Source organism: Suricata suricatta, chromosome 16 (assembly GCF_006229205.1).
Source record: "Suricata suricatta isolate VVHF042 chromosome 16, meerkat_22Aug2017_6uvM2_HiC, whole genome shotgun sequence".
Taxonomy (NCBI): Eukaryota; Metazoa; Chordata; class Mammalia; order Carnivora; family Herpestidae; genus Suricata; species Suricata suricatta.
This window is the reverse complement of record NC_043715.1, coordinates 26,055,528-26,080,566: the sequence shown is the minus strand read 5'-3', so window position 1 is coordinate 26,080,566 and position 25,039 is coordinate 26,055,528. Positions and strand designations below refer to the sequence as shown.

Genomic DNA, 25,039 nt, shown 5'->3' with positions numbered 1-25,039 from the left:
AAAACCCACCAACAGGGAACAGGATGAGCAAAAGCAGACTTGGAGATGCAGTCGAGTTTCAAGGACAAACACCAATGAACATTTTCATTTATTGGTAAAATATACAAGTCCTGATCTCTTTCTCTTTTTTTTTTAATTTTTTTAAATGTTTTATTTATTTTTGATACAGAGAGAGACAGAGCATGAGAGGGGGAGGGGCAGAGAGAGAAGGAGACACAGAACCGGAAGCAGGCTCCAGGCTCTGAGCTAGGTGTCAGCACAGAGCCTGACGCGGGGCTCGAACCCACGAGTGTGAGATCTGACCTGAGCCGAAGTCGGATGTTTAACCGACTGAGCCACCCAGGCGCCCCTCTTTTTTTTTTTTAACTCGATGCCCAACATGGGGCTCAAACTCACAATCCTGAGATCAAGAGTCACATGTTCTGCCAACTGAGCCAGCCAGGCACCCCCCCAAATCCTGGTCTCTTAAATCCATAGTCTCCAACTCTTTGCCAAGATCAATTCCAAGTCTGCGTGAGTAACAGAGAGAATGAAAGACCTCCTGTCAGAGAGATTTATTGCTGGTTTAGATTTCTGCCCTGCTTTCTTCTAAATTCTTACCAACCTGCCCTCTTCTAAAGTAGATGAAGAGAGGCCTGATTCTTAAATGTAGGACTGGCCCCATTGTGATACTAAGTCTCTCCAAAAAAGAAAGCTTTATGGTCCAAGTTGAGCTCAGATGGCAGTGTCCAACCTCACACACACAAACATACCTTCTCCACAACCAATATGCAGAAATACACAACTTTAATAACTGCAGAGTAAACGACAGGATGGATACAATACAGTAAAACAGGAGTGGGTGAGGGGATAAAAGGACAGACGGACACTGAATATGATCACAGCAACCAATGGGTGATTCCTTTGGTGCCCTGAGGTCACGAGACACCTGACTCCTGTCACCAACGACTGCAGACTGAGTAAGCACCAGCTCTGGAAGACAAGTAGTGGCACTATTGCTGAGTTCAGAACCGGGGCGGGGCCTCTTTGTCCCAAAGTGTCAATACTCTGAGTGTTAGGTCAGCGCTGTGACATCCGGAGAGGGGCCCTCAGGACCCACTCCTGTTCCCTCACACTAGGTGGAGAAGGAGGCCCCCGACTCGGAACCAGCCCCCCTTTCACCTTGGTCTCTGGATACATAGCAGCACTGTGCCCCGCTGCGCCCCGCAGCCAACTTCACACTGTTTACTAAGCACCCTCCCTGCAAATGGGGGTCTCGCGGAGAGGGAGCAAACCCGGAGGAGGTGGGAGGAACCACACGGTGGGGTTCGAGGGGCGGGAGCTGGCCGCAGGAGTGGCCGTGCACCTCGGTGCGTCCCTCCTAGGCGTCGCTGAGATTGCTGTTGGTCAGGAGCACCTGCTCCCCAGGTTTGAAGGCCGGCATCCCAAGGTAGGGGCAGCTGGCGCAGCGGAAGGCATCACCCAGGTAGCACTGTGGAGGGAAGAGACAATCGTATAGGGAAGCAGAGTGTCAGCATGTCCTAGACTCATGGGCAAGAAAGGGACCCCTATCTTCCTAAGGTGGCCATAGAAGCCCACTGGAAATGGCCGGGCACATATGCAGGTCCAACTGAGGTCCAAATACAGAGAGTATTTAAGATCTCTGGTTTTATGAAAACCGGGGGTCTGCAGCAGTTCCTTAGAGGCCATATTTCTATAGTCTCAGCAGTTCAAATCATAGCCGAGCTCAGCCAAACGGCTGAGGAGCATCAGGCCACTATCAAGTGGGAAGAACGGGGCCAAAAAGGAGAAACGACAAGAGGCCCCCCTGGGCGTGAGCGAGCGAGTCTGCTCGCAGGAGACGACCTCTCTCCCGCATACACGTTCTCACACATGTGCCTAATTCAGTACTTGGGCAGTAAATGAGAGCTGGAGCTAGTCTGTGTTGGTGAGGATGGTGCCCCCAGTGGGGGTTTTGTGAATACTGAACACAGATCCAGATACGCACATTTCCACAAGCCGACTTGGGCTGGGAGCTCGCCTGTTCCTTTGACTTCTCTTTTTCCAGTTCTTCTGCAAGACCACAGGTGCTGGGGGGAGATCAGTGTAGCCTGTGAGTGAGACGTGCCACTGCCCAGAACCCAAATGCGCCCTCACACTTTTCTCTCTATACCAGGCTGTCTTAACTCACAGGCCCCCGGGGCCAGGCTGATAGCGTAAGTGCGTGAGGCTGTTCAGGGAGACAGAGTGGTGGGGAGCGGGGGGCGCAGGGGGAGACGCCACGCTCACACAGGCCACCGCTCTGCTCCAGTGCACTAATGCCATGGGGGGAAGCAGACAGTGTCGGCACATTTCCCAAAGCTAAGGACAGACAGGAAAAAACCTGGCGTTTTACTCAGAATCTCCGGATTTGTGAATGCTGGCAACTTTCACACTTACAGAAACACTGATGACTCAACAAGCCCACACACCACCATTTCACTCTTTACCACCCTTTCCGTCCATAAAACAAAGGCAAAAATACTAACACCAACGTTTTCCAGGTTAAGAGGACAGATTGAATGCATGCATCTACCTTACTTTCCCTCAAGGTCCCACCAAAACTTCCGTGAAGACATAACCCCGAAGGCAGGGACCCCGGGAAAGGAGACAGCAGCGATGCAATGCCAGGCGCTGAATGGCAGGAGGGCAGGGAGTAACTCCTACTCTGGGGAGCTGAACTCCAGAGCGAGGACGCCACCTTGTAGGCGTCCCCCAACCCACATCACACCCCAAACCTCCCAAAGGAACTGCCAGCACCAGAAAGACCCTTCTCTGAGAAATCACACTGCCCCAAAGACCCAGAGATACTGACTTTGTGGAGCACTCCCTCCCATCTAGTCCCCCGAGGCTCCCTTCACTAAAGCCCGGCCAACAGATCCCACGGCTGAGCTCAGGGCTCCGGTGAGCTTTCTGTCCCCAACTCTTATCACGGATACATCGGAGTTTCGGAGGAGGTATCAGCCTCTACCTCGAAGTGAGAGACCAAGCTAAAAGAAAAAAAGCAACTGGGAAGAAACAGAGACTAAGCAGGGAGGAAAAACCTGCAAAGAACTATCACTAATCTCAGGAGAAAAGAGAAGAGATCGCACCCGCCAAGTAAAAATAGGAGGCTAGGCTAAAAGAAAAAAAAAAAAGTCAAAACAAAGAACCTTAGAAATTAAAAACATGATAGTAGAGGGGTCAGTCAGTTAAGCATCTGACTCTTGATTTCAGCTCAGGTCATGACCTCACGGTTCGTGAGACCGAGCCCTGTGTCAGGTTCTCCGCTGACAGCATGGAGCCTGCCTGGGATTCACTCTCTCTCTGCCCCTCCCCCATGTGCACACATGTGTGCTCACACTCTCTCAAAAATAAACAAATATTTAAAAAAAAAAAACCAACCATGAGAGTAGAAATAAAATAATGCCACAAAAGTTGTGGAGTCTAAACTTACAGAATTTCCCAGAAAGCAGAGCATAAAGAAAATGTGAAAGGAAAGAAAATTACAGGACAATTAAGGAGATCCAACATCTTGAGTAACAGGTCACAGAGAAAACAAAGAGAGAAGACAAAAATCATATACAAAATTGAAGAACATTTCCCAAGCAATGGACGTGGCTTCTAGACGGAAAAGACGTACTGAGTGGCCAGTGCAAGGGATGCGAACAGACCCCTGTTCAAGACATGTTACAAACGATCCTGGGGACAAAGATGATTCTACAAACTTCCACAATGGAAAAAGTGGTCTTACAGAAAGATCAAGAAACTGAATGGCCTCAGATACCTCTTCACAATCACTGGGAAAAAAGACAGAAATGTCTTCAAAACGATGTAAGAAAATTATCTCCAATCTAGATTTCCATACCCAAATTACCAATCATTTATGAGACTAGAAAAAAGGCATTTTTAGCCACTTGAAGTCTGCAAACAAACCTAAAAAACAAACTTTACCTCTCAAGTAGCTTTTCTGAAATAAATGACTGGAGAATCGACTCCACCAAAAGAAAAGAGAAAAGTGAGAACGAAGCATGGGAGACAGAGAATGGAAAAGCTAACGTAAGACGGAGGGGACCCCTCAGGGACAGCATGTCGGCGCTGCTGTGGACAGAGTCGCACATGTGCACCGGAGCAGTGACACAAGAGAAAGACACACTGAAGGCTGCCACTGTCACAAGCCAAGCTGCTATCACCCACTCTTTTCACCGGAGGGCAGGCGAGCTAGCCCAGGTCCCTGGCTTTTGTGGACCATGTGCCAGTAACAGCCCGGTGACCTGCAGAGGACACTGGTGGCCTGCTGCGGTCAGCTGCAACAGGAGAACTCTGGGCCTGGCGGCTCTAGATCCTTACATGCAGAGCAGCCCCTCCTTCTGGCTTCGAGTCTGCTGGCCACCAGGCTCTGCGCATCGCTGCGCCCTCCAGGGGCTCCCCCCACCCGGGGCACGCCCTGAAAACTGTCTCCTGACTCTTCCTATCGACTCCTCTGCAAGGGACCCCGCCCAGAAGAGCATGTGGATCTTATCTTTCACTGGGAGACTTCACAGATGTGGGATACTGACCTGTCCCTGCCTCTTCAGGTGCGGGCTTACTACTCAGTTCTTCACGACTAAACGATGGATTATTTGGAGCTTCGCACTAGGTGGTAAACTACCAAATAAGCCAAGAATGACTACCATAAGCCTGGGAGAATGGTAATTCTGTGGGGAGAGGGGGCAGGATGCAGCTGAGGAAGCACGTAGGGCTGACTTAGTCTAAGACACTAGTCACGTTTCCGATTCTTCACCTGGGTAATCAGTACACGGTGTCCATTTTATTACTGTTTAAAATCCACTTGATTAAAATACTCCTCTGCATGTATGATGGATTTCACTATGAAATATATATTTAACAATAATAAAGTATTCCGATTCCTTGAGACTCAAGAAACCGCTAGAAGCTTCTGCGTTTAGACCTGCTTCTGCAAGCACTCACCAATTCTTGCAGGCCTTCCGCTTTTTCCCTTCTCCACATGCAGGAGCCCGCAGGGAAGCTGGATCTGGCTTCTTAAAATCTTCTGGGTCCAGCAGCTCATCAGAGTCAATGAGGTCCTGGAGAGTGTTCGAAGTGAGTGACACGGTCATGATCTCTGCTGACAGAAGGCTGAATAAAGGGCTGCGGTGGTAGCCGGTTTATACTGTCCACATAAAGGTCTCCACTGCCCTACTCTGGACTGATCACACACTCCAGCTGACCGCTGCAGTGATCTAAACTCCCCAGAAGACGCATTAGGTCATGAGGGGACCGGGAAGCAATTTACAATGTGCAGGGAATGTGTGCACATGTGTGTGTAGGGAGGGAGCAAGAAGAATGAAAAGAGAAATGTTGTATTTATTCAAACATATGAAGGGCTGTCATGTGAAAAAGGGAATATTTTCTACATAATTCCAGAGAGAAAGACGAATAATGTCACGTGCATTGTGCAGCCTGTGATACACACGCGCACAAGTCATCTGTGAGCTCAATGCGGGCACGAACCGCGGCTTGTCTATCGCGAGATCTGCGGCAGCCGCGGAAATGAAGAACTTGATCATAGACCGTACCTGACCAAAGGCGGTAAAGTACTGCTCTTAACAGGGAGCGTTTGGGGGCCTGCCCAGACAAAGGAGCCGAGAGAATATCTTAGCTGACAAACTCTATTCAGGTTCACACATGCCCACGAGAATCTTTAACGCATCACATGAAGTGAGAACAAGAAAATCTGTGAGGAAAAGGGCCGCCGAAAAAAAATATAAAATGCCACCGATGTGGAGTTTCCTTCTGAACCAAAAACGCTAGTGACAAGGCACAGCCGCGATGCTGGCGCCCCGGCTGCACGTCCGGAGAGGCCACGCAGAGCTGCGTTCACGCCCACAGCGGGGCCTACGAGGAAGCAGCGGTGCCCGCGGTGCCCACTCACCACGCTCTCGTCCTCCATGTCGTTGGCTGAGAGGGTCCAGAGCTTGGCCGCTGCAGGGTCCACAGCCGGCTTCGCTGAGTCCGAGCGACAAAAGACAAAGAGCTCCATGAGAGCAGCCGGAGACACACGGGGTGCTTTCTACTGAGACTCTGTGGGGGGCACCGGACTGGGAGCCAACGAGCTTGGGTCCAAGGCCCAGCTCTCCCGTTCGGAGAAGGCATGACCTGGGGCCAATCACTGTGTCGTGACAGAAGCCATCACTTGCTAAGCACTTATGTCGTATCAGATGCTACGGTAAGCATTTCTATACACTACCTAATTAAACCGCGCTGAGAACCTTACAAGGTAACTATGCGGTGCCCTAATGTGACAGATGCAGAAACCGGTTCCCACATTAGGCCACTTTCACAGAGCCACAAACAGGAGTGTGTCCAGTGCTTGACCCCATGTTGCTTTGTCCTTGTCTTCGCTTCCATCCCTAGAACCTGGGGCTGATCGTTACTCCCTATACCTACTGCAGGGAGATCTGAAGATCCGAGGGGAAGTTGCCCAAGACCATCATAAATAGCAAAGCTTCTGACCCACGTGAACCTGTCAGTACAAGAAAACCGGCCCCAGAGCCGCTGGCGGTGGTGTAATAAACCAGCGGCAGACAGGAGCCTCACACTTCCCGGCTCTGTCCGGTGCGGGCGGGGTGCAAGGGAGGCCCTGAGAGAGCCGAGCCCGGAGTCTGGGGGCAGGCCCAGATGGGCCGTGGGGGTAAGGGCCTCCCCAAAGGGAGGTGCACTGTTGCAGCTGGGTGCTCAGACCTAAGCCGTCCCTACCCATTCTGGAACCAGGACTGCCAAGGCTGGGGTTCCAGAGGATTTCTTAAAGGTTCTGGCTGGCCTGTCAAAGCAGAGCAGTGTGAATACCTGGAAATTTTCACATACTTCGCAGCGGGGACAATTTCTCTCAGTTCGGGCCACATGAAATAGTGATCAGAAGGGTGAGGGGGTAGCAAAGGGCCGGTGCAACTTTCCGAGAAGAAGTATTTTTACAAGTGGCTTATGATCCTCAAAGTAGGAAGAGCTGACTTTGCCAGCATGGGAAAGACACCCCGGAAGGGGAGCAGGACACTCTGAGGGGCCATGACCACCATCGGGAGACCTTCTGAGAATAAATGTCATTGTTCTGGGGCGTGGAAAGACTTGGTTAGCTAAACCATGTGGCTCGGGCCTCTAGAATCTGGAGGCCCCAGTGTCTTTGGTGCAGAAGGGGTTGAACTAGATAATACCTATGCGTTAGTTCGGATCTGGATCTGACTTTGCCCAGGACAACAGTACATTAAACATTCTTCCATTTGGAAATGGCTGAAAATTAAGGAAGGAGTAGTCAGTCCTCCAGAAACATCACTGCCTCTGTTTAGATCTCGGGCTCACTGTCTCACATGTCCTTCTAGGCCCAGCTGGACAGAACAATGTCGATCTTACCCGGAGGAGAAGACTTCTTGGCAATAGAAAGCTTCAGCTGACTAGAAGAACCCACTTCAAAGTTGGGTTTTTTGCCTGTGATGCGCACAGACAGCAAGCTGTCACTGTGGTAACCCAGGTGTTCCTGGACAGACTGTACCTCTTCCGGGCTCAAGGACTCCCGCAGCAGCTGGAATTCAAGACATCGAAAGGATGAGGCCACACTCTTTCCACAAAATAATGTTGTACTATGTCTGCCCATACAGGCGTCAAATACTCATTTCTGTGTATTAAGCATATAACAGCACCAGATGACAGATGTCACCTCATGCCTCACCTTCAGTTTCTCAGTGATCTGTACCCGAGATTGTCATTTTGTCTATGGGCTTACTTTGAGCCAACCCTCTGGAAAGTTTTAAAGTATTTACCAGACACCCGTCTATTAGGTACAAGACACTATGCTTGTCATTCTGCAAGCTGTAATGATTAGGATTACAAAGATGAATCAGACATGTTGAAAAGGCAGGGCATCTGGGTGGCTCAGTTGGTTGAGCCTCCAACTTTGACTCAGGTCATGATCTCACAGTTCGTGGGTTCGAGCCCTGCATCTGGCTCTGTGCCTGTGCCAACTGCTAGCTCAGAGCCTGTAGCCTGCTTCTGGTTCTGTGTCTCCCTCTCTCTCTGTCCGTTCCCTGCTCATGCTGCCTCTCTCTGTCTCTTAAAAATAAATAAATATAAAAAAATAAAGAAAAGAAAAGGATCACAGCCTATATAGCAGGAAAGCATGGGTAGAAATGAACTAGGGAAAAAGAACCATGGGGGAGGGAAATGTTTTCTTGGAAAGAAGTAGCAGATGATCGATAAAGGCAGAAAAAATGTGGGAATGTCACCTTTGTGCCCAGTAACTACAGAATGCTTGAATAAATCTTAGCCCATCCATAGCACTCAATATGGTTACATCATTAATAAAAATGAAGGGCAACGCACTGAAGGTGGTTAAATGTCAAACGTACTTAGGGGCTCCATCGGTTAAATGTCTAACCCTTGGTTCGGCTCACATCATGATTTCATGGGTTCATGGCATCGAGCCCCATATGGGGCTCTGCGCTGACAGTGTGGAACCCGTTTGGGATTTTCTCCCTCACTCTCTCTCTCTGCCCCTCCCCTGTTCGTACTCTCCCTCTCAAAATAAATAAACATTAAAAAAAAAAAGATATTTAAAGGTGAGGGAAAAAGCTAGTGACTGAACGATGTATTATATACAATCTTATTTACATTAAAAAGTCTTACACACACACACACAAAAATACATAAAAAGGTCTTAGCAGCAGCCACACAAAAAAACGTGTTGGTGGCTTCCTCTGGGAAGGGAAGTGTGGAGGGCCTGCAATGGCACTTTATAGTCTATATGCTCCAGTATTCACTGAATTTTTACAAGCATCTCTTATTTAGAATATAAAACAGAAAACCCTAAACGAGGAAAATAAGAAAGAGTGCACGTAAAGACACCAAGGCCCTAGGTCATGTTGCGAACAGGTGATACACCAATGATCACGGTATAGCACTTACCTCTCACACCAGAAAACCTCGACATCAAAGAAGAATGGGGAAATATGAACACCTCCCTTTAACCTAAATATGTCTACTGAACCATCAGAAACGGCATTCCCCGGCCCCCCAAACTGCCCCAGCCTCCCACCAGGATCTGAGGACGGTCCTGCTGCCTGCACCATGCTTGGGCCTAGGATTTGCGTCCATCCAGGGACCTTTTTGCGATCTCCCTGCCACCATGGCCACCACCCCACACCAGTACTGAAACTCGAACACACCCCGACCCACATGGTCGCAAGATGGCTCTCTTCAAAGGACAGGTGTTCCAGAAAGTTCTGTCCTTTGAGGCATCACGTATCTTACATACAAAGCACTTCGAGGCTTGCTTCCTAGTCTGCACGACACCGCGCCTCCTGTTCAGGGCCGCTACTCCCCCATGATTTTCTCCGTAATGACTCCCGGAGGTCCTGGGTGTGGTCACCAGCTTCAACTCCCAGCAGAGAAGGCTGTCTACCAACGTACCTCCTTCACTTCCACGAGACCAGAGAGAGTCAGGGCCGAGCACAGCTTAGAGGTCGTTCTCACTCTGCTATTGTTCACTGCCGAGAGGAAAACCCAATTAGCAGCTTTATGGGACAAAGCTGGGAAATACAAAGGCTCCATCGGATTTGGGTCAGCAGGTGATGAAACAGTACCGGTGACGGTGTTCTGACAAATGCTTTTGTTGTTCAAAGTGCTCTTACCTCTGCTCTTACGTGTCACGTAATACTTCCATTGTTACTGTTTCTTCTCACTCTTGGCTTCCTGGAAATACCTCCCAGGGGTTGGTGGATAATGAGTGAGAAAGAGGCGGAGGAACTGTCAGCACTCAAGGGTTCTCTCTGTTCAGTTCTGACAAAGAGACACCGCGTGGGGCCCCCCAAGGTTTACGGCAAAGACCGCTGGCTCCCTGCAGGCTACACCGCAAGTTTATACGTCCACATAAACACCTCTACGCATTTCAAAATACGCTCATTCTCTGACTGTGTTTATCAGTTAAGTCCTCACATGTTGATGGAAAATTCAGAATTGAATGGCTTTTTGACAGCTTCACCGCTGAGCAAAAAAGAGAGGCCTTTAGTTCCTGGATTGCATCATCAGTTTTACATGAGTCACTAAGACCCCTCACCACTCCCAGACTTCCAGCTGTTATCGCCTAACTTTTTATTCTGAAATAACTACAGGTGCGTAGGAAGTTTAAAAAAAAATAGGACCCTTCGCCTCGTTTTCCCCCATAGTAACATCTGACGAGAAGGGCGCGTTCAGGGTGGTTTGGCCCTAGACCTCCGCATGGTAACATCTCACAACTACAGCTCACCAGTGAGGACCAGGAAACTGTCACCGAGAGTCCACGGTGCTACCCAGATGTCACGGGTTTTACACGTGCTTGTTGGCATGTGCGCAGCTCTGCACAACCTCACACACTTGTGGCTTCGTGTGAGCACTACCACAGTCCAGATACAGGGTGTCATGTCACAAGGAGCCCTCCAATGGCCCCTTTCCCGCCTCCTACTCCTTACCCATGGCAATCCGCAATCTGGTCCCCACCGCTATAACTCTGTTATTTCAAGAATGTCACATGAACAGAAGCACACAGCAGGCAACCTCTTGAGACTGGCTTTTTCCACCCAGCCCGATTCCCTGCAGAGTCATCCGAGTTGTTTCACCTGTGGGGAGCGGATGCCTTTTTGGTGCTCAGGGTTTTCCACGGTGTGGACGTACCACAGTTTAACCACTCAGCCTGCTGAAGGACCCAGCCATTGTCAGATGGGCAGTTTCCTTCTATTTTACACCGAATGGGCTGGTCAAAGGTTACAGTTCCTTCAGGTGCACCACTTCGGATTTCTACGATCATTTACCACCAAGGAGAAGGATCTCCAAACGATACCTCCAGCTCAGAGAGATGCCGTACACATGCCTACAGGCTGAATGCTGTGAAATTCCAGTCTTTCAAATGAAGATCTCCTTACCTACAGTAGCTGTCTCTACTGGCTCTTTCAGAAAGAGACATCCACCAGGCCGAAGGATCCGGGCCATCTCAGCCAAAATCTCAGCACTGTGCAGAGTGGTGCTCCCAGGAATTACACCCGACAAAATAATGTCAAAGCTGGATTCCTTGTGGGCAGCTGCAAAGAAGGAAGGTTGTAGTCAGCCACCCCCTGGGCCCCAGAGGAACCCGCCAGCCCCTCCGAAGCCGCCCTCGAACACTGCAGGCCTGGCCCTGGCAGAATGAACCCCGACCCCTAAAGCAAATGTTCTGATCCCACCACCCCTAGCAAGAGGGGTGAGGAGGCTGCTGCTCCCCCTCCGTCTTACTAATTTCTTATCTTTTTATGTGTTCAGGGAAAGGAGTGAAAAAGAAAGGTGGCCAAGGAGTAATCTTTTTAAAAAACTCAGAATATCTAATAAGACACAACAGACTTCTATGAATCATAAGTCTACGAGATAAGTCTGCTGTATCTCAACCAAAGATCGGCAGGGTGACCCCCTGCTGCCATCGTGTGCCACCCGAAACAGCTCGGGCATCAAGGCACCACACAAGCACATAAGCCCCCTCATGACGACGTGTGCAGGCACTCACACTGCAACAGCTGGCTGATGTTTTCCACACACACTTGGCCCTCATCGCCGGTGAGCATCCGAAGCTTATCCACCAGATCTGTCAGAGCCTCTGTCGGGGATGACTTATCCCAGATCACCGCCACACACTGGCCAGCTGAGACCCCGTAATCTGCCATTCCTGCGGTGCCGAAGGACCTAAAGACTTTGGGACAAAGGAGAGTCAAGACTGAGCAGAGACAAAAGCATGCCTTAATCCACGAGGAACCATCAAATGTGGTTAGAATCTCAACCTAATTCGGACCTCACCAGGGAACGCTGACTGACCACATTAGGACATCTTCCTGTAGATGCTAGAGAGACTGAAAAAAGGAACCCATTATCTCAAGGGTTCCTAACCCCAACATTCTCAAACAAGGCACATTGCTTCCCTGGTGAGAGTCCTGCCTTGGCAGTCAAGTACAGAAGTTGAAGGCAGAAAGAGGATTTCTGCTTTGATTTGAGACAAATCAGCTTGAACAAAATATAAAACATACAGGACATTAATTAGGCAAAAATATGACTCAATAAAGAAGGCAAATAAATGGGCAGACATAACCCATCCACAAGTTTAATGTTTTTTAAGAAAAAAGACAACATATTTAAATTTTTTTTTAATGTTTATTTATTTTTGAGAGAGAGGGAGACAGAGACCAAGCATAAGCAGGGGAGGGGCCGAGAGGGATGGAGACACAGAATCCAAAGCAGGCTCCAGGATCAGAGCTGTCAGCACAGAGCCTGATGGGGGGCTTGAACTCATGAACCATGAGATCATGACCTGAGCTGAAGTCAGATGCAACTGAGCCACCCAGGTGCCCCAACATATTTAAATTTAGCAAACTGAATAATGATATATTCCCTTTCATCAAAATATGAAAATTCAATTCCATTGAATCTGCAATGATCAATGGTACCTACTATGTCTTTAACATTTAACGTTAGTTACCCAGACTGTTCAAAACATTTAAAATTACATTATCTCAACTGAACCTCAGCACAACCTTAAACTAGATAGTCTTCCCATTTTATAGCTATGAAACAGAAGCCATGGACTTTGCCAGATCACACAACTAATAAAGTAACACCTGGAATTTGACTCCAAATCCATATGACTGTAAAGCCCATGCTTTTAACATATGGAAATCCCCTCTCCCCATCACCTTGAGTCAACTTTCTCTTCCACTGGATTCTGAGATGAGTCTAGAATGTGCTCACAATGAAATCAGGTCAAGCGATAGCATTCTACCTGGCTCTTCTTTTCTTTCTTAAACATTAATGCCACCAAGGTTCCGACTTAAAATAGCTCCAATAAATGGCATAAAGGCAGAAGCCGTGGTAGACAGGTCAAGCATGGATCGGCGTCGTGCTGAACACTTCTGTCTTCTGCAGAAGTGGCTAACTCAGTCACAATTATGCCACCACAGACACTCGGACTGAACCTAAGCCATGTCCACCACATTCTTGCTTCTTCAAAAATATTCACTTCAAATGACTTGCTCCTCCATCTACAAATCATGGCCAAATCTGCCAGTCATCCTTAAATGCTATACTACTTTGGTTTTGTCACTCCTTTCCTAAAGAAAGAAGTGTATTTTCTAGGTGAAATTAAAACTCATTCTTCCGGAATCAGGTCCTCCATTATCTGGCTCCAGCTGGGTCTCCCACTTCTCCAAAGTGAATCCCTCCTTGTTCTATGAAAAACCTCTGCCTCTGTGTTTTAATCATACCTTTTATCCAATTGCTTCCATGTAGAATGCCCACTTTTTATGATCCTGATCTGACTGCAAGTCCCAGTAAAAAGGATGCCAAGTGTTACCAGACAAGCAGGATTTCTTAGTCACTGAATTGTTTTTAAATCCTTAAAATGTACACAATAAAGAACTGAAGCTTTTAAGATTTTAACAGTCACATGATGTTGAGGAAGAATTCCCACAAACATATTTTTTTAAGTTTATTTATTTACTTTCAGGGAGAGAGAGTGAGTGCATACAACCAGGGAGGAGCAGAGAGAGAGAGAGAGAGAGAGAGAGAGAGAGAGAGGATCCAAGCAGGCTCCATGCTGTCAGCACAGAGCCCAACACAGGGCTCAAACCAACCGCTGAGATCAGGAGTCGGTTGCATAATCCACTGAGCCACCCAGGTGCCCCGCACAAATAGTTAAGGTAAGCAGCTTGGGATCAATCTCCCTTTTAAGAACCAGCCAGGGAAAATAGGAATATGGACTGCTGGCCGTTAGATTATAAGACATAAAGGACTTGTTTCTAGAATGACGTAGGCACAGGTTCGCCGCTGGGACAATGGAAAGCGACAAGCTCCCTGCCGGCCAGCAACAACTACAAGCCTTGCACTGTACTCACAGAAAAGCCATCAAGAAAGAAAGAAGGTGCAAAAGTTTGTTAGAGCAAAACAAAAAGCCAGGTGTCTAGCCCTTTTCGGCAACCGTAAACGGAGGCAGTGTTTACGGAGCACAGGCTTTAGATACAGATGAACTAGGGGTCTATCTACCACTGGATTGTCTGTTTATGAGCTACATGACCGTCGGAGAGTTATTAGCCTCTCTCTTTTCCCATCAATAACAATAATCTCCTATTTTACAAACCTGCTGTATGAAGTAAAGGAGAAGATAAAAATATGCAAAGACTCGGCAGGGTCTGGCACGCAGAGCTCAACAAAATAATGTTGCAAGAGAACTCCTAGTCTTTGGTGGCCAGTTTATTTGCCTTTGCTTCAGAGAGTCCCTCTAAAGCCTATTCTTTCTCCTCCATCGTGGCCGCTTAGGAGTCCCCAGGGAGAGACTGTTAGAATTACACAGGAGAAGAGCCAGCCTTCTTGACATCTCAGACACTACACCAGTGGGACTGTGTCTGCACGTTAGAACAAAGTAAAATGCTTTGCGTCCCATATCCCCCCAAACCAATCTTCTCCAGCAAGAGAGAGCTCATAAAATACATTTACTAAACATTAACCTCAAAACGCAAAGATAGCCACCCCTCTCGGTCAGCATTTTCCAAATAAAATGGGACACAACGTTCTTTCAAGTATCTGAAGGCTGAAGAGTGATCCCTTTCATCATTGGAGTTCTGTGTTGCTACCAATATGCGTTTTTAAACCAACTATAAGGAAAAAATGTCTGGAACCTCAGACAACATACTTAGAAGCATGACTCAGTGTCATATCTAAAAGGAGGTGGAGTCGAAGAAGCCATGGTCAGGTAACCGGCCTTGCTTGTTAAGCGCTGTTCCAGCACTTCCTGCCGCACACAAGCGCCCGGGGCTCTTCTCCAGTGCTGCCCGGCAGGGAAAGCAGACGTCTGAAAATAACTTCTGGAGATGCACTTGTTTATTTCTAAGGTACCCTTTAAGAAACATCAAATCTTGAGGCATCCTTCAAAGGAGCCAAAAGAAAAAAAAAATAAGATTGAGGCACCCGGGTGGCTCAGTCAGTTGAGTGTCTGACTTCGGGTCAGGTCATGATCTCACAGTTCATGAGTTCAAGCCCCTCATCGAGCTCGCTGCTGTCAGCACAGAACTTGCTTCAGATCCTCTGTGCGCCTGCTACCCCTCCCCCACTCTCTCCCTTCCCCCCCTCAAAAATAAAAACATTAAGAAAAAGAAGAAGAAAATAATAAGACTGAAGTTTGGATACCAGTTCTTTTACCAAGGCTCAATTCCTTTTAAGTCAGGTGCATAAAAATTCTGAGAATACTGACAGTTCTCAGAAACACTTAAATGTAAGGAGCATGCCTGTGCGGCCACGTGCGCACACACACACACACACACACAGAAAAAGAGGTGATAATCAGCAAGAAAACAAGAAACTCAGAGGAAAGGAAGAGGAAGAATGTCTCCAGGCAAGTAGGTGTGTGTCAAGAATTAAGAATTTCAGAAAGGATACCCTAGAGCTAGAATTTCCACAGGAAAGGCTCATTTGAAGATCGGTGGACAGAACTCAGAAAACAAAACCTCATGGACAGATCAGTAATGTTAATGAAGTCCAGAGCTGTGGATCTGAAATTTTTAACATCAGGGGAGTAGTTCTGGCTTAGAAGAGCTTGCCCCACAGCTAGGCAGGGGAGGGCAAGATGTTTTGAAAAAACCAGTTGATAAGCGTCTGTGCAAAACAGATACAAAGACAAGGGTTTAACTGCAAACACAAAATTCACAGAATGACATGCTTTGTATAAGAAACCATGTACTTTTTCCCTGTTAATATGAAGCCTTCCCAGATAACAGATACCACAGTGAGGCGCTCTACACTTACATTTACAGTTCAGTTTAGTGCCTAGTCCCTGACCTCCAAGTCACTCAGAGATTGGCACTTAATGTCGGAATGGACACCACCAGCCATTCCTAAACTTGCAGATTCTACAAGTCACCTGGGGATTTTGTTAAAATAGATTCCTGGCCTGCAACTGGATGTACTGAAATTGACATGCCAGGAGAAAGATCTGGGCGTCCAATTTATTAATAAATATCCTGGACAGTTCTTTGGATCTGGCAAGTTTGCGAAATATTCAATCATACTGTTAAAAAGAAGACAACAGGCCCGAAATGGAGTCACTTGTGCTAAGCACACATCATCACCAAACCGAAACTAATAGCTCACTTAAGTGCGGTTTCAATCTTCTCCAGGAATGTAATCTTAAGGAGTCAATTTGGAATTTTCCAGCCCGCATTTGTAAGGCAATATGCCTAACAGACCCCTTCTGTCCCCTTGCCTGAAATAATTCTCCCCCCAACCCCCCCTTAATTGAACTGTTCAATTAAGATTAGATCTTTAAAACTTACTCAGTTACATTTTTGTTTATTTAATACCAACTCCACACTTTGGAGGTTCTGGCAAGTCACTGGCTCAAAATTACAATCTGGGGGTTAGGCCACACACACCCCCCCCAAAGACCGAGGCTTCAGCTCCCCCAGTGTTTGAGACGAGGACCTGAGGTCCAAAGTCACAACGGCTGGCGATTAACAGAAGCAGGTCTCAGACCCAGGTCTTGGGGACGCAAGCTCAAGGCTTGTCCTTCTCATCGCACTGACCTCAGAGCCTCAGACCCGGGCCGGCAGCGCAAGAGACAAGGCAGCCCCGCAAGGTCAAGAAGCCACAGCGCCAGGAGCCCGAGACAGGCAGGGCCGGCCGGCCCCCCCCATACGGGCTCCCTCGGGCAAAAGCCCGGCGTGAGACCCAGGGGGGTGGTCATGGCTCTGTGTCCACCGAGGGGCCGCGCTGGGAATAGAAAACAAGAGACTGCCGGGGCGAGGGTGGGCCGGAAGGGGACGATTGGGGACATCGGGTCCTGGGCCGCACTCAGGGCGCTCACCTGCTTCTCGGGGCTCGCTCCCAGCTTCTCCGCGCCAGCCGGCTTCGCACGTCGCGCCTCTCGCGATAAGAGGACCCTGCGGGCAGGGCGGAAGTGGCCGTGGCGAGCTCGCTGGGCTGTCCGCCGCGTCACTGTCGGAGGCGTGCCCGCTTCCGAGATGGCGGCGGCAGCGGCGGCGGCGGCTGGCGCGCTCGGCCGGGCGGGCTGGAGGCTCCTGCAGCTACGGTGCCTGCCCGGTGAGGGGGCGGCCGAGCCGGGGAGCGGGGAGGAGCAGGGAGGGGGCGCGAAGCCGACCTGGGCTGGGTGCGGGGCGGAAGAGGCCGTCGTGGCGGCCCACGAGCAAGGTGAGGTGAAGGGCATCGGCGCGGAGCCGCCGGCGTCCGGAGCTCGAAGGAGCCGCCTGGCTGGTCTCTGCCTCCATTCTTGAGCTGTGAAGGGCAGGAGTAGCGGGGCAGGGCCTGTCACTCCCATTTAACAGAGTTCCCGGAGCCCCGGAGGGGGCTGTGGGTGCCCAGGGTCTCACAGCCCGGCAGTTGCAGCCTGGCAGACCCAGACCCAATGCCTTAGTAGGTCCACCGCCAAGTCCCTGGGAAGGGCCACTTCACGGTCGGAGTTGGAAACAGCCGCAGAGATCTCCGAGTCCGTTGTTTCCTAAGTCAGTCATTTCCTCACTTCGTTAACTCTATGATACGGCACCTCCTTTCCCACAATATGGTCAGTGTTTTTGTTTATACATCCGGGTTCCTAAAACTAGACGTTTACTTAAGAGGTAACTTTATATTGCTGCTGTAAAAGGAAAACCAGTGTCACCTTCCATAAATAGAATATACATTGATGTGTTAACATAAACATGTAACTAATAAAATAATATTATCCTGTATTTCATCAAATCTTGTGCACCGCGGTGGTTTCCCCAGTCGTGCTTTGGGATCTGTCCCATCCTTTTCAAAGTTTTAGGAGTATTTGTTCCTTTTTTTTTTATAAATACTAAAATACTGATATTTTTACATCTACTGTTCTGTATTGTGTTTTTGTTTTTGTTTTTGTTTTTGTTTTGAGAAGGAGAGAGGTGGAGGGTGGTGAGCTGAGGTGAGGGACAGAGGGAGAGACTCTTAAGCACGCTCCAAGCTTAGTACTGAGCCCGATGTTAGGGTTCTGTCTCATGACCCAGGGATCATGATTGAGCCACCCAGGCGCCCCTATTCTGTGTTTCTTTTAAAATTATTGTTCCCTGAGTTAGTCCATAGATGTCTTTTTACTTTAAAAAAAATTTTTTTTTACATTTTTATTTATTTTTTGAGAGAGTGAGACGGGGGTAGGGGGGTGGGCTGGGGGCGCGGAGGGCCTGAGAGAGAGATACAGAATCCGAAGCAGGCTCCAGATTCTGAGCTAGCTGTCAGCACAGCCTGACACGGGACTGGAACCCACAAACGGTGAGATCATGACCTGAGCCACTTAACCAACTGAGCCACCCAGGCGCCCCCACAGATTTCTTTTTAAAACACAAGCGCCCTTTGTTGTTTTTTCACAAAACTCCAATCCAAATATGTTTAGTTAAAGGAATGCCTGTGACCCAGCACATCCACCCCGAGGTGGAGAAATGAAAGCAAATGTCCACCACAAGGTTTGTACAAGCATATTTGTAGCAACTTTATTCATGATAGACAAGGCTGAAACAACTCAGGTGAACCCGTTCATCAAAAGATTAGTGTTTCCTAATGGAATATTACTCAGCAATAAAAAGTAGCAATTGATTTCCACAAAAATACTAATCAGTTTAGAATATATATTATACAAAAGAAGTGTTACACAAAAGATATACTGTATGATTAGTTGAAATTCTAGGACAAGTTAAACTAGGATGAAAATTTCAGAAGAGTATAGGTGGGGAATGACTGGGAAGGAGCATAAGGGAACTTTCTCAGGTGATGAAACTACCCTTGAAGGTGGGAGTTCAGATTATGCAAGTGTATGCTTTCGTCAGAACTCATTTAAGATTTGTGTATTTCATTGTATATAACTATCGCCTCAATAAAAGACCAGTAAATAAATATTGGACTTTGGTGAATGATACGCACGCCAGAATGTGTGGAGCTGAAGAATACTGAGGTCTACCACAAATGCATCAAACGTAAGATGGATTGATGACTGAAGAGGGTGACAGAGAGGTAGAACCTACGTGGCGGGTACATGGGTGTTCGTGCCATAGTTCTTTCAACTTGTATGACATTTTTTATAATAAGATGTTGGGAAGGGAAAAATGTAGTATGAGCCTGGACTTTGCAAAGTCCTTCCCATAGTAAGTGCGGTGTTGCAGGTATTGCCAATGAGAAAACATTGGCACAAGAAAAGCCCCACACCTGTGGGGCTCCTGAGTGGCTCAGTCGCTGACCGTTGACTATCCCATCTGACTCTTGGTTTCAGCTCAGGTCATTATCTCACCACGATCGTGGGATTGAGCCCCATGTTGGGCTCCATGCTGAGCATGGAGCCGGCTTGAGATTCTCTCTCTCTGCCACGCTCCCCCCGCCACTCTAAATAAATAAAAAGAGATTGGTGACCTAACTTGTGTGAAGACACCATATAAATACTATAGGAATCAGTACTCAGACTGTCTCGTTTCTAGTCCAGTGCTCTTGCTATAATATAAATATGCAGCAATTTCAGGTCATTTTCACTTTTTTATTGGGCTTCACAACACTCCCATTGAGCAAAAAGATTATTACTCTTAATTTGCATATTTTAAAATCTTGCTCATTGGGGTGAAGCCCATTACCACACAGGTAACAAATGACGGCAAAAGCATAAGCCAGGTAACCAGTGAGCTGGCTTCTGGTGTATTGCTACCACGTCATGTTTCCAGGTTGCCAGTTTACCCAAGACTTTTGTCTGGGACTCAATACTCGGATACGTGGTTCTGCCATAGACTCCCCTGCTTTCCTCTCCCCCCGTCCCTCATGCCATTCAGGGTATCCAAGAGTCTTCTCTGGTAAGCGGTCCTGTCTGACCGGCCCCGTTCTGTTTCAGTGTCCCGTTGCCAATCAGCCGTGGTGTCACGCACCTTCCGTGCTTCGGCTCTGCAGCTCAAGTCTTCGGAAGAGCAGAAGCAACAGCCTCCCCCGCCTTTTTCTCAGCAACATCCTGAGACACAAGAGGCAGAAGAACCCAGTTCAGAATCTTCTCGTTCACCCCCCAGGTATGTATCAGGACCCCAGTCCATCCGTTTCTGGCCATTTTGAACGTTTGGGTGTGTCTGTCCCTCCTCTCCTTCCTCCTCTTTCTCCTCCTTTTCACCTTCTGTCATTTTCTAGGCTATCTTTGAAAGGAACCTATTGATTTTTTTTTTAATGGTGCCTGTACACTCTAAACTATCTAATCAATATAAAGAAGTTCATAAAAGTAAAGCAAAAATTACCGAAAATCACAAACCCTGAAATAACTCTAAGGTTTTTATGAACATCCTTCCTTTTAGATGTTTTTTAAGTATATTCCATATGTAAATCTATATACACTAAGTGTTTAATTACATTGTACACTGCATGCCGTTCCAGAACCTGTTTTTTCACTCAACAATACGTTTTTAATGTTTTCTCAGTCTGTATGATTTTCATGGTTGCATAATATTCCAGAAAATGGCAGTATTAAACTTTATTTAACCTATCTTGGGGCGTCTGGGCGGCTCAGTTGGTTAAATGTCTGACTTCAGCTCAGGTCATGATCTCACCATTAGTTGGTTTGAGCCCCATATCAGGCTCTGTGCTGACAGCTCAGAGCCTGGAGCCTGCTTCAGATTCTGTGTTTCCTCTCTCTCTGCCCCCCCCCCATTCATGCTCTCTCTCACTCTCTCTCAAGAATAATTAAACATTAAAAAAATTTTTTTATATTTATTTAACCTATCTTTTATTGATGAATATTTAGATTTCTTCACTGGTATAAAAAATAATGTGATCAAGTGTGTGATTCTCTCAGCAGGGGGAGCACTGAATCAAAGCACATCTAAAATTTTGTTACATATATGTGGGACTAAACTGGCCTCTAGAAAGGTGATAATAGTTTACATTTCCATTAGATATTTTTTTTTTCTTAATTCTGCCACTGAGAAGTTCCGCTAGCTCTGAAATTAAGGTGTCTCCTGATTAAAGTACTTTTCATTTCAATTCAGCACACATGTTTTGAGGATCTCCTTTGTGTCAGGCCCTGTGAATACTACAACCATTGTCCCTGTCCTCATGGAGTTATCATTTGGTACAAATGCAGATGAAGAAACCATGTGCTGCAGGCTGTAAACAGGAATCCAGAGTGCTATGGGAGCATTTGCCTTCCTATGACAAGACCTCCTCTCTCACTGGATCCCTTCTCTCAGTGACTGTGTGAGAGGAGAAAGGTGACAGAATTTTTGCTCTGTTGGCATTGAAGCATCAGTACTGGTGCAAAAGTGTCTCCCAGTGTATGCTGAGAGGAGGCCCGGAGCCCCTGGTTTCGGTCAGGCCCATTTTGCGTGTTAGGCAGCGGGCAGTGAAATGAGGCGTGCTGGGCTCCGTGCCCATGTCTCTGTTGGGTTTGGGTCTCAGGTACACAGATCAGGGCGGTGAGGAGGAGGAGGACCATGAGAGTGAGGAGCAGCTGCAGCACCGCATCCTGACGGCCGCCCTGAAGTTCGTGCCTGCCCACGGGTGGACGGCAGAGGCCATCGCGGAAGGAGCCCAGGTGTGTAGAGGCGAGGGTGGGGCAGCCGGGCCAGCATGGGCCGGGAGGGAGTCACCCCAGCCGGAGCAGAGGACCTCATGCCCTCTTCTGGCTCTGCTTAGAGCCCCTCACTGCTGCATGATTGGGGTAGGGTGTGTTTTACCAACAGGGTGAAAATAGCTTTATTTTTTTTAATCTAGAAAGATTATACCATGGAGTTAGTTCTTGCGAGCTAGGTTCTAAAGGCAGCCCCTAAGGCGAGAATCGCCTGTGATCACAGCTACCACATTTCACTGACTCTAAGACAGCAGTGGTTATAAGAAGTGCCATTATTTTATGCATCACTAAAAAAGAAAAAATGCTACCTATTAAACTGGGACACGTTGTCAATTGCCTGATTCACACTGATTGTTTAAAATGAAAAGGCAGGGGGGCATCTGGCTGGCTGGCTCGGTCAGTCTAACGTGTGACTCTTGATCGTGGGGGTGTGAGTTCCAGCCCCACGTTGGGTATAGTAATTACTTAAAAATAAAAATCTTAATAAAATGAAATGAAAAAATAGGTGCATCTTAAAATTGATGAAATCTGATGTTTGGAAACTGTCAAGAGAGCACCATTTAGGAGACGCTTTGTTTTTCCCAGTAAGTCTTGCAGTTTTCTGCTGCATTGGCACAGATGACTGCTTTAGATTAAGCTGTTGGCTCACATTGAGGCCGTGGTGTACAGACCCATGAAGCATGGCCGGATTCCGGCCTGCAAGAGCACAGTGAGAACAGAAAGCAAAGGAATCCCAGATTCACGTCTCCCATCCCAAGCTTGCAGGGAAACGGGAGGGAGAGTGAGCATGTTTGAACACTGGCGAGAGCACAGAAACGGGTGGAGTACAGGTACAAATGAGAGAAAGTGGCAAAATCCAAAGTCCAGAACACCTTCAAGGCAAGAGTTAGGGGATGTGGAAAACGAGCACAAGGACTGGCCTCAGATGTAGTAGGGGTAAGGTTGGATAAGACAGCTACAGGTTTAGTTTCTAGAATCTTAAGCGAGTTCCCAGGGGGCCTGTTCCCTGTGAAGTAGGTGTGGTTGTCTCATGAACCTGAAGTTAAGAAAGGGTAGACAAAGGTTTGAGGGTGGCGGAGAATGTCGGAAGGAATTATTACAGGAAGTGGTGGAACACGTAGAGGACAGAAATATAACAGGGTTGTTTGGAAAAATCTTTTTTTTTAAAGGACAGAATCACTGTATCAAAGCTACCTATCTTCACAGTCATATAATTTTTTTTTTAATGTCTAATAATTTTTGAGAGAGAGAGACAGAACACAGGCGGGGAAGGTGTAGAGAGGGAGACACAGAATCTAAAAGCAGGCTCCAGGCTTTGAGCTGTCAGCACAGAACCCAATGTGGAGCTCGAATCCACAAACCACGAGATCATGACCTCAACCAAAGGCAGGCACTTAACTGGCTGAGCCACCGAAGCACCCATGTTTGGAAAAATCTTAAACTGAATCTACAGGTAACTGGTCTTTTTCACTGTGTCCTGTGTATATCTTCATTCATAGTGGCTGCAGAATACCTATTGTATTTACTTGACCTCAATTGATAAACATTTGGGTTGTTTCCAATTTTTTAGTATTCTAAACCTATTTGTACAACATTTAAGCACATTTCAAGAAATGGAGTTGCTATTTTGGTGTGTATCAGTCTGGACAGAAATGACATGGGTTATTCAAATAGAACTTACTGCAGGAAGGGAGAACTGGGTGTACAGTTGGTAAGCAGGTAACGGGCAGGATAAAAAGAAGCCCCTAGGGTAGTACAGAGGTTGCCACAGGGTGCAGCTTCCGTCCCCAGGGCATAGGAGACAAAGGGTAAAATTGGAGTTGCTAAAATGAGAAGCTTGAAGGAGAGTCCCTGTGGAGGTGAGGGGCAGGTGCTACTGGGCCAGCGATGCTGTTTAAGTTTAGAGAGAGGGTTCCCTGGGGCTGGCACCCAACCTCTGGGGGCAGAGCGGGGGATGGTGGCTCAGCGGAACCACGTCCTTGGGCTCTAGGAAGGGTGCACACTGCCTCAGCTGTGGCCTGGCCACCAGACGGAGGTGGTGCCGCTGGAAGGCCGCTGGGGAGCCGCCAGCAGGCAGGATGCCCACAGGAAGGAGAGAGAGCCCTCCTTCTCCCCAGCCTCACGGTCTCCCTCCAGCAAGGTCTCCCTCTAGCGATGAGGCAGAGCCTACCATGGAGCCAGAAGTATGGCTTAGCCCCTGCATCACACACCACCTGCTCCAGAGAAAGAGAAGAAAGAAAATATGTACTTTTCCCCCAAATAATCTCTACACCCATTGGGGGGCTTGAACTCACGACCCCAAGATCGAAAGTCACATGCACTACTGACTGAGACAGCCAGGAGCCCTGAGTGTGTATATTTTTGAGGGTCTTAATACATATGTAAGTAGAGGCAGGGTAGCCTGGTAGTGAAGAGCTCTGAGCCTCAGTTTCCTCATCTGTAAAGTGTGAGTAAGGATAGCACCTACCAGCTGGAGTTGCTACGTGGCCGAGGCCACAGTGCCATCACGTGTGTCACGTGCTTAGCAGAGGCCTGACATGGTAAGCAGCTGTCACCAGTAGCGATAATGCGGCTGCAAGTCTGGGGTAAATACTGCCAAACTGGCCTCTGTAAAGGCTCTGTTACTTCCACCAAAACAGGACCTTCTCCACTCCCAGCAGGAGGGACTTAGAGTTAATACATTTTTGGCTCCTTCCCTGCCCTCTCTCCGTGGTGCATCGTGGCTCTGCCCGCAGTAGGTGCTCCGTGATCGCCAAGAGCAAAGGACCACTGTGGCGTTGTTAACACCTCAACAACTCATTCAGAAAAATGTTGTGGGGCACCTGGCTGGCTCAGTCAGTTGAGCATCTGACTTCAGCTCGGTCACAATCTCCTGTTTGTGAGTTCAAGTCCTGCATCAGGCTCTCTGCTGTCAGTGCAGAGTCCACTTCAGATCCTATGTCCCTTTCTGTCTCTGCCCCTCCCCTGCTGCTCGCATGCTTGCTCGTGCACACGCTCACTCGCTCTCTCTCTGTCTCTCAAAACTGAATAAACATTTGGGGCACCTGGGTGGCTCAGTCAGTTAAGCATCTTACTTCAGCTCAGGTCATGATCTCATGGTTTGTGAGTCTGAGTCCTGCGTCAGGCTCTCTGCTGTCAGTGCAGAGCCTGCTTCCGTTCCTCTATCCCCCTACCTGCCCCTCCCCTGCGCGCGCGCTCTCTCTCTGTCTCACTCTCTCTCTCTCTCCCTCTCTGTCTCTCTCAAAAATGAACAAACATTTGGGGCGCCTGGGTGGCTCAGTCGGTTAAGCATCCTGCTTCAGCTCAGGTCACGATCCCATGTTTCGGTTGAGTTCGTGAGCCCTGCTTCGCGTGAGCGCTGACAGTGTGGAGCCCTGCGTGGGATTCTTCCCCCCCCCCCCCCCCCCC

The 25,039-nt window shown here is 48.2% G+C and overlaps 2 protein-coding genes across 3 annotated transcripts in view; one reads left to right on the top strand and one right to left on the bottom strand.

Annotated features, from left to right (window-relative positions):
• Window positions 1–767: 767 nt before the first annotated feature.
• CIAPIN1 (cytokine induced apoptosis inhibitor 1) lies at window positions 768–16,989 on the bottom strand. Of its 2 annotated transcripts, XM_029924500.1 has the most exons (10): window positions 16,889–16,989; window positions 11,555–11,737; window positions 10,944–11,099; window positions 9,457–9,533; window positions 7,405–7,573; window positions 5,933–6,006; window positions 4,969–5,084; window positions 1,988–2,069; window positions 1,346–1,471; window positions 768–972 (listed from the first exon to the last, which is right to left on the bottom strand). In XM_029924500.1, the coding sequence occupies exons 2-9, from the start codon at window positions 11,709–11,711 to the stop codon at window positions 1,361–1,363; spliced, it is 942 nt and encodes a 313-aa protein (XP_029780360.1). In that variant the 5' UTR covers window positions 11,712–11,737; window positions 16,889–16,989; the 3' UTR covers window positions 768–972; window positions 1,346–1,360. The 2 variants fall into 2 exon arrangements, with proteins under 2 accessions (XP_029780360.1, XP_029780359.1); XM_029924499.1 differs by having other exon boundaries at window positions 768–1,471.
• COQ9 (coenzyme Q9) overlaps window positions 14,775–25,039 on the top strand; it is a 15,092-nt gene continuing 4,827 nt past the window's right edge. Inside the window, 5 exon segments of the mRNA XM_029924242.1 lie at window positions 14,775–14,782; window positions 16,959–17,004; window positions 17,007–17,124; window positions 19,916–20,084; window positions 21,460–21,595. Coding sequence (XP_029780102.1) covers window positions 14,775–14,782; window positions 16,959–17,004; window positions 17,007–17,124; window positions 19,916–20,084; window positions 21,460–21,595 — 477 coding nt within the window.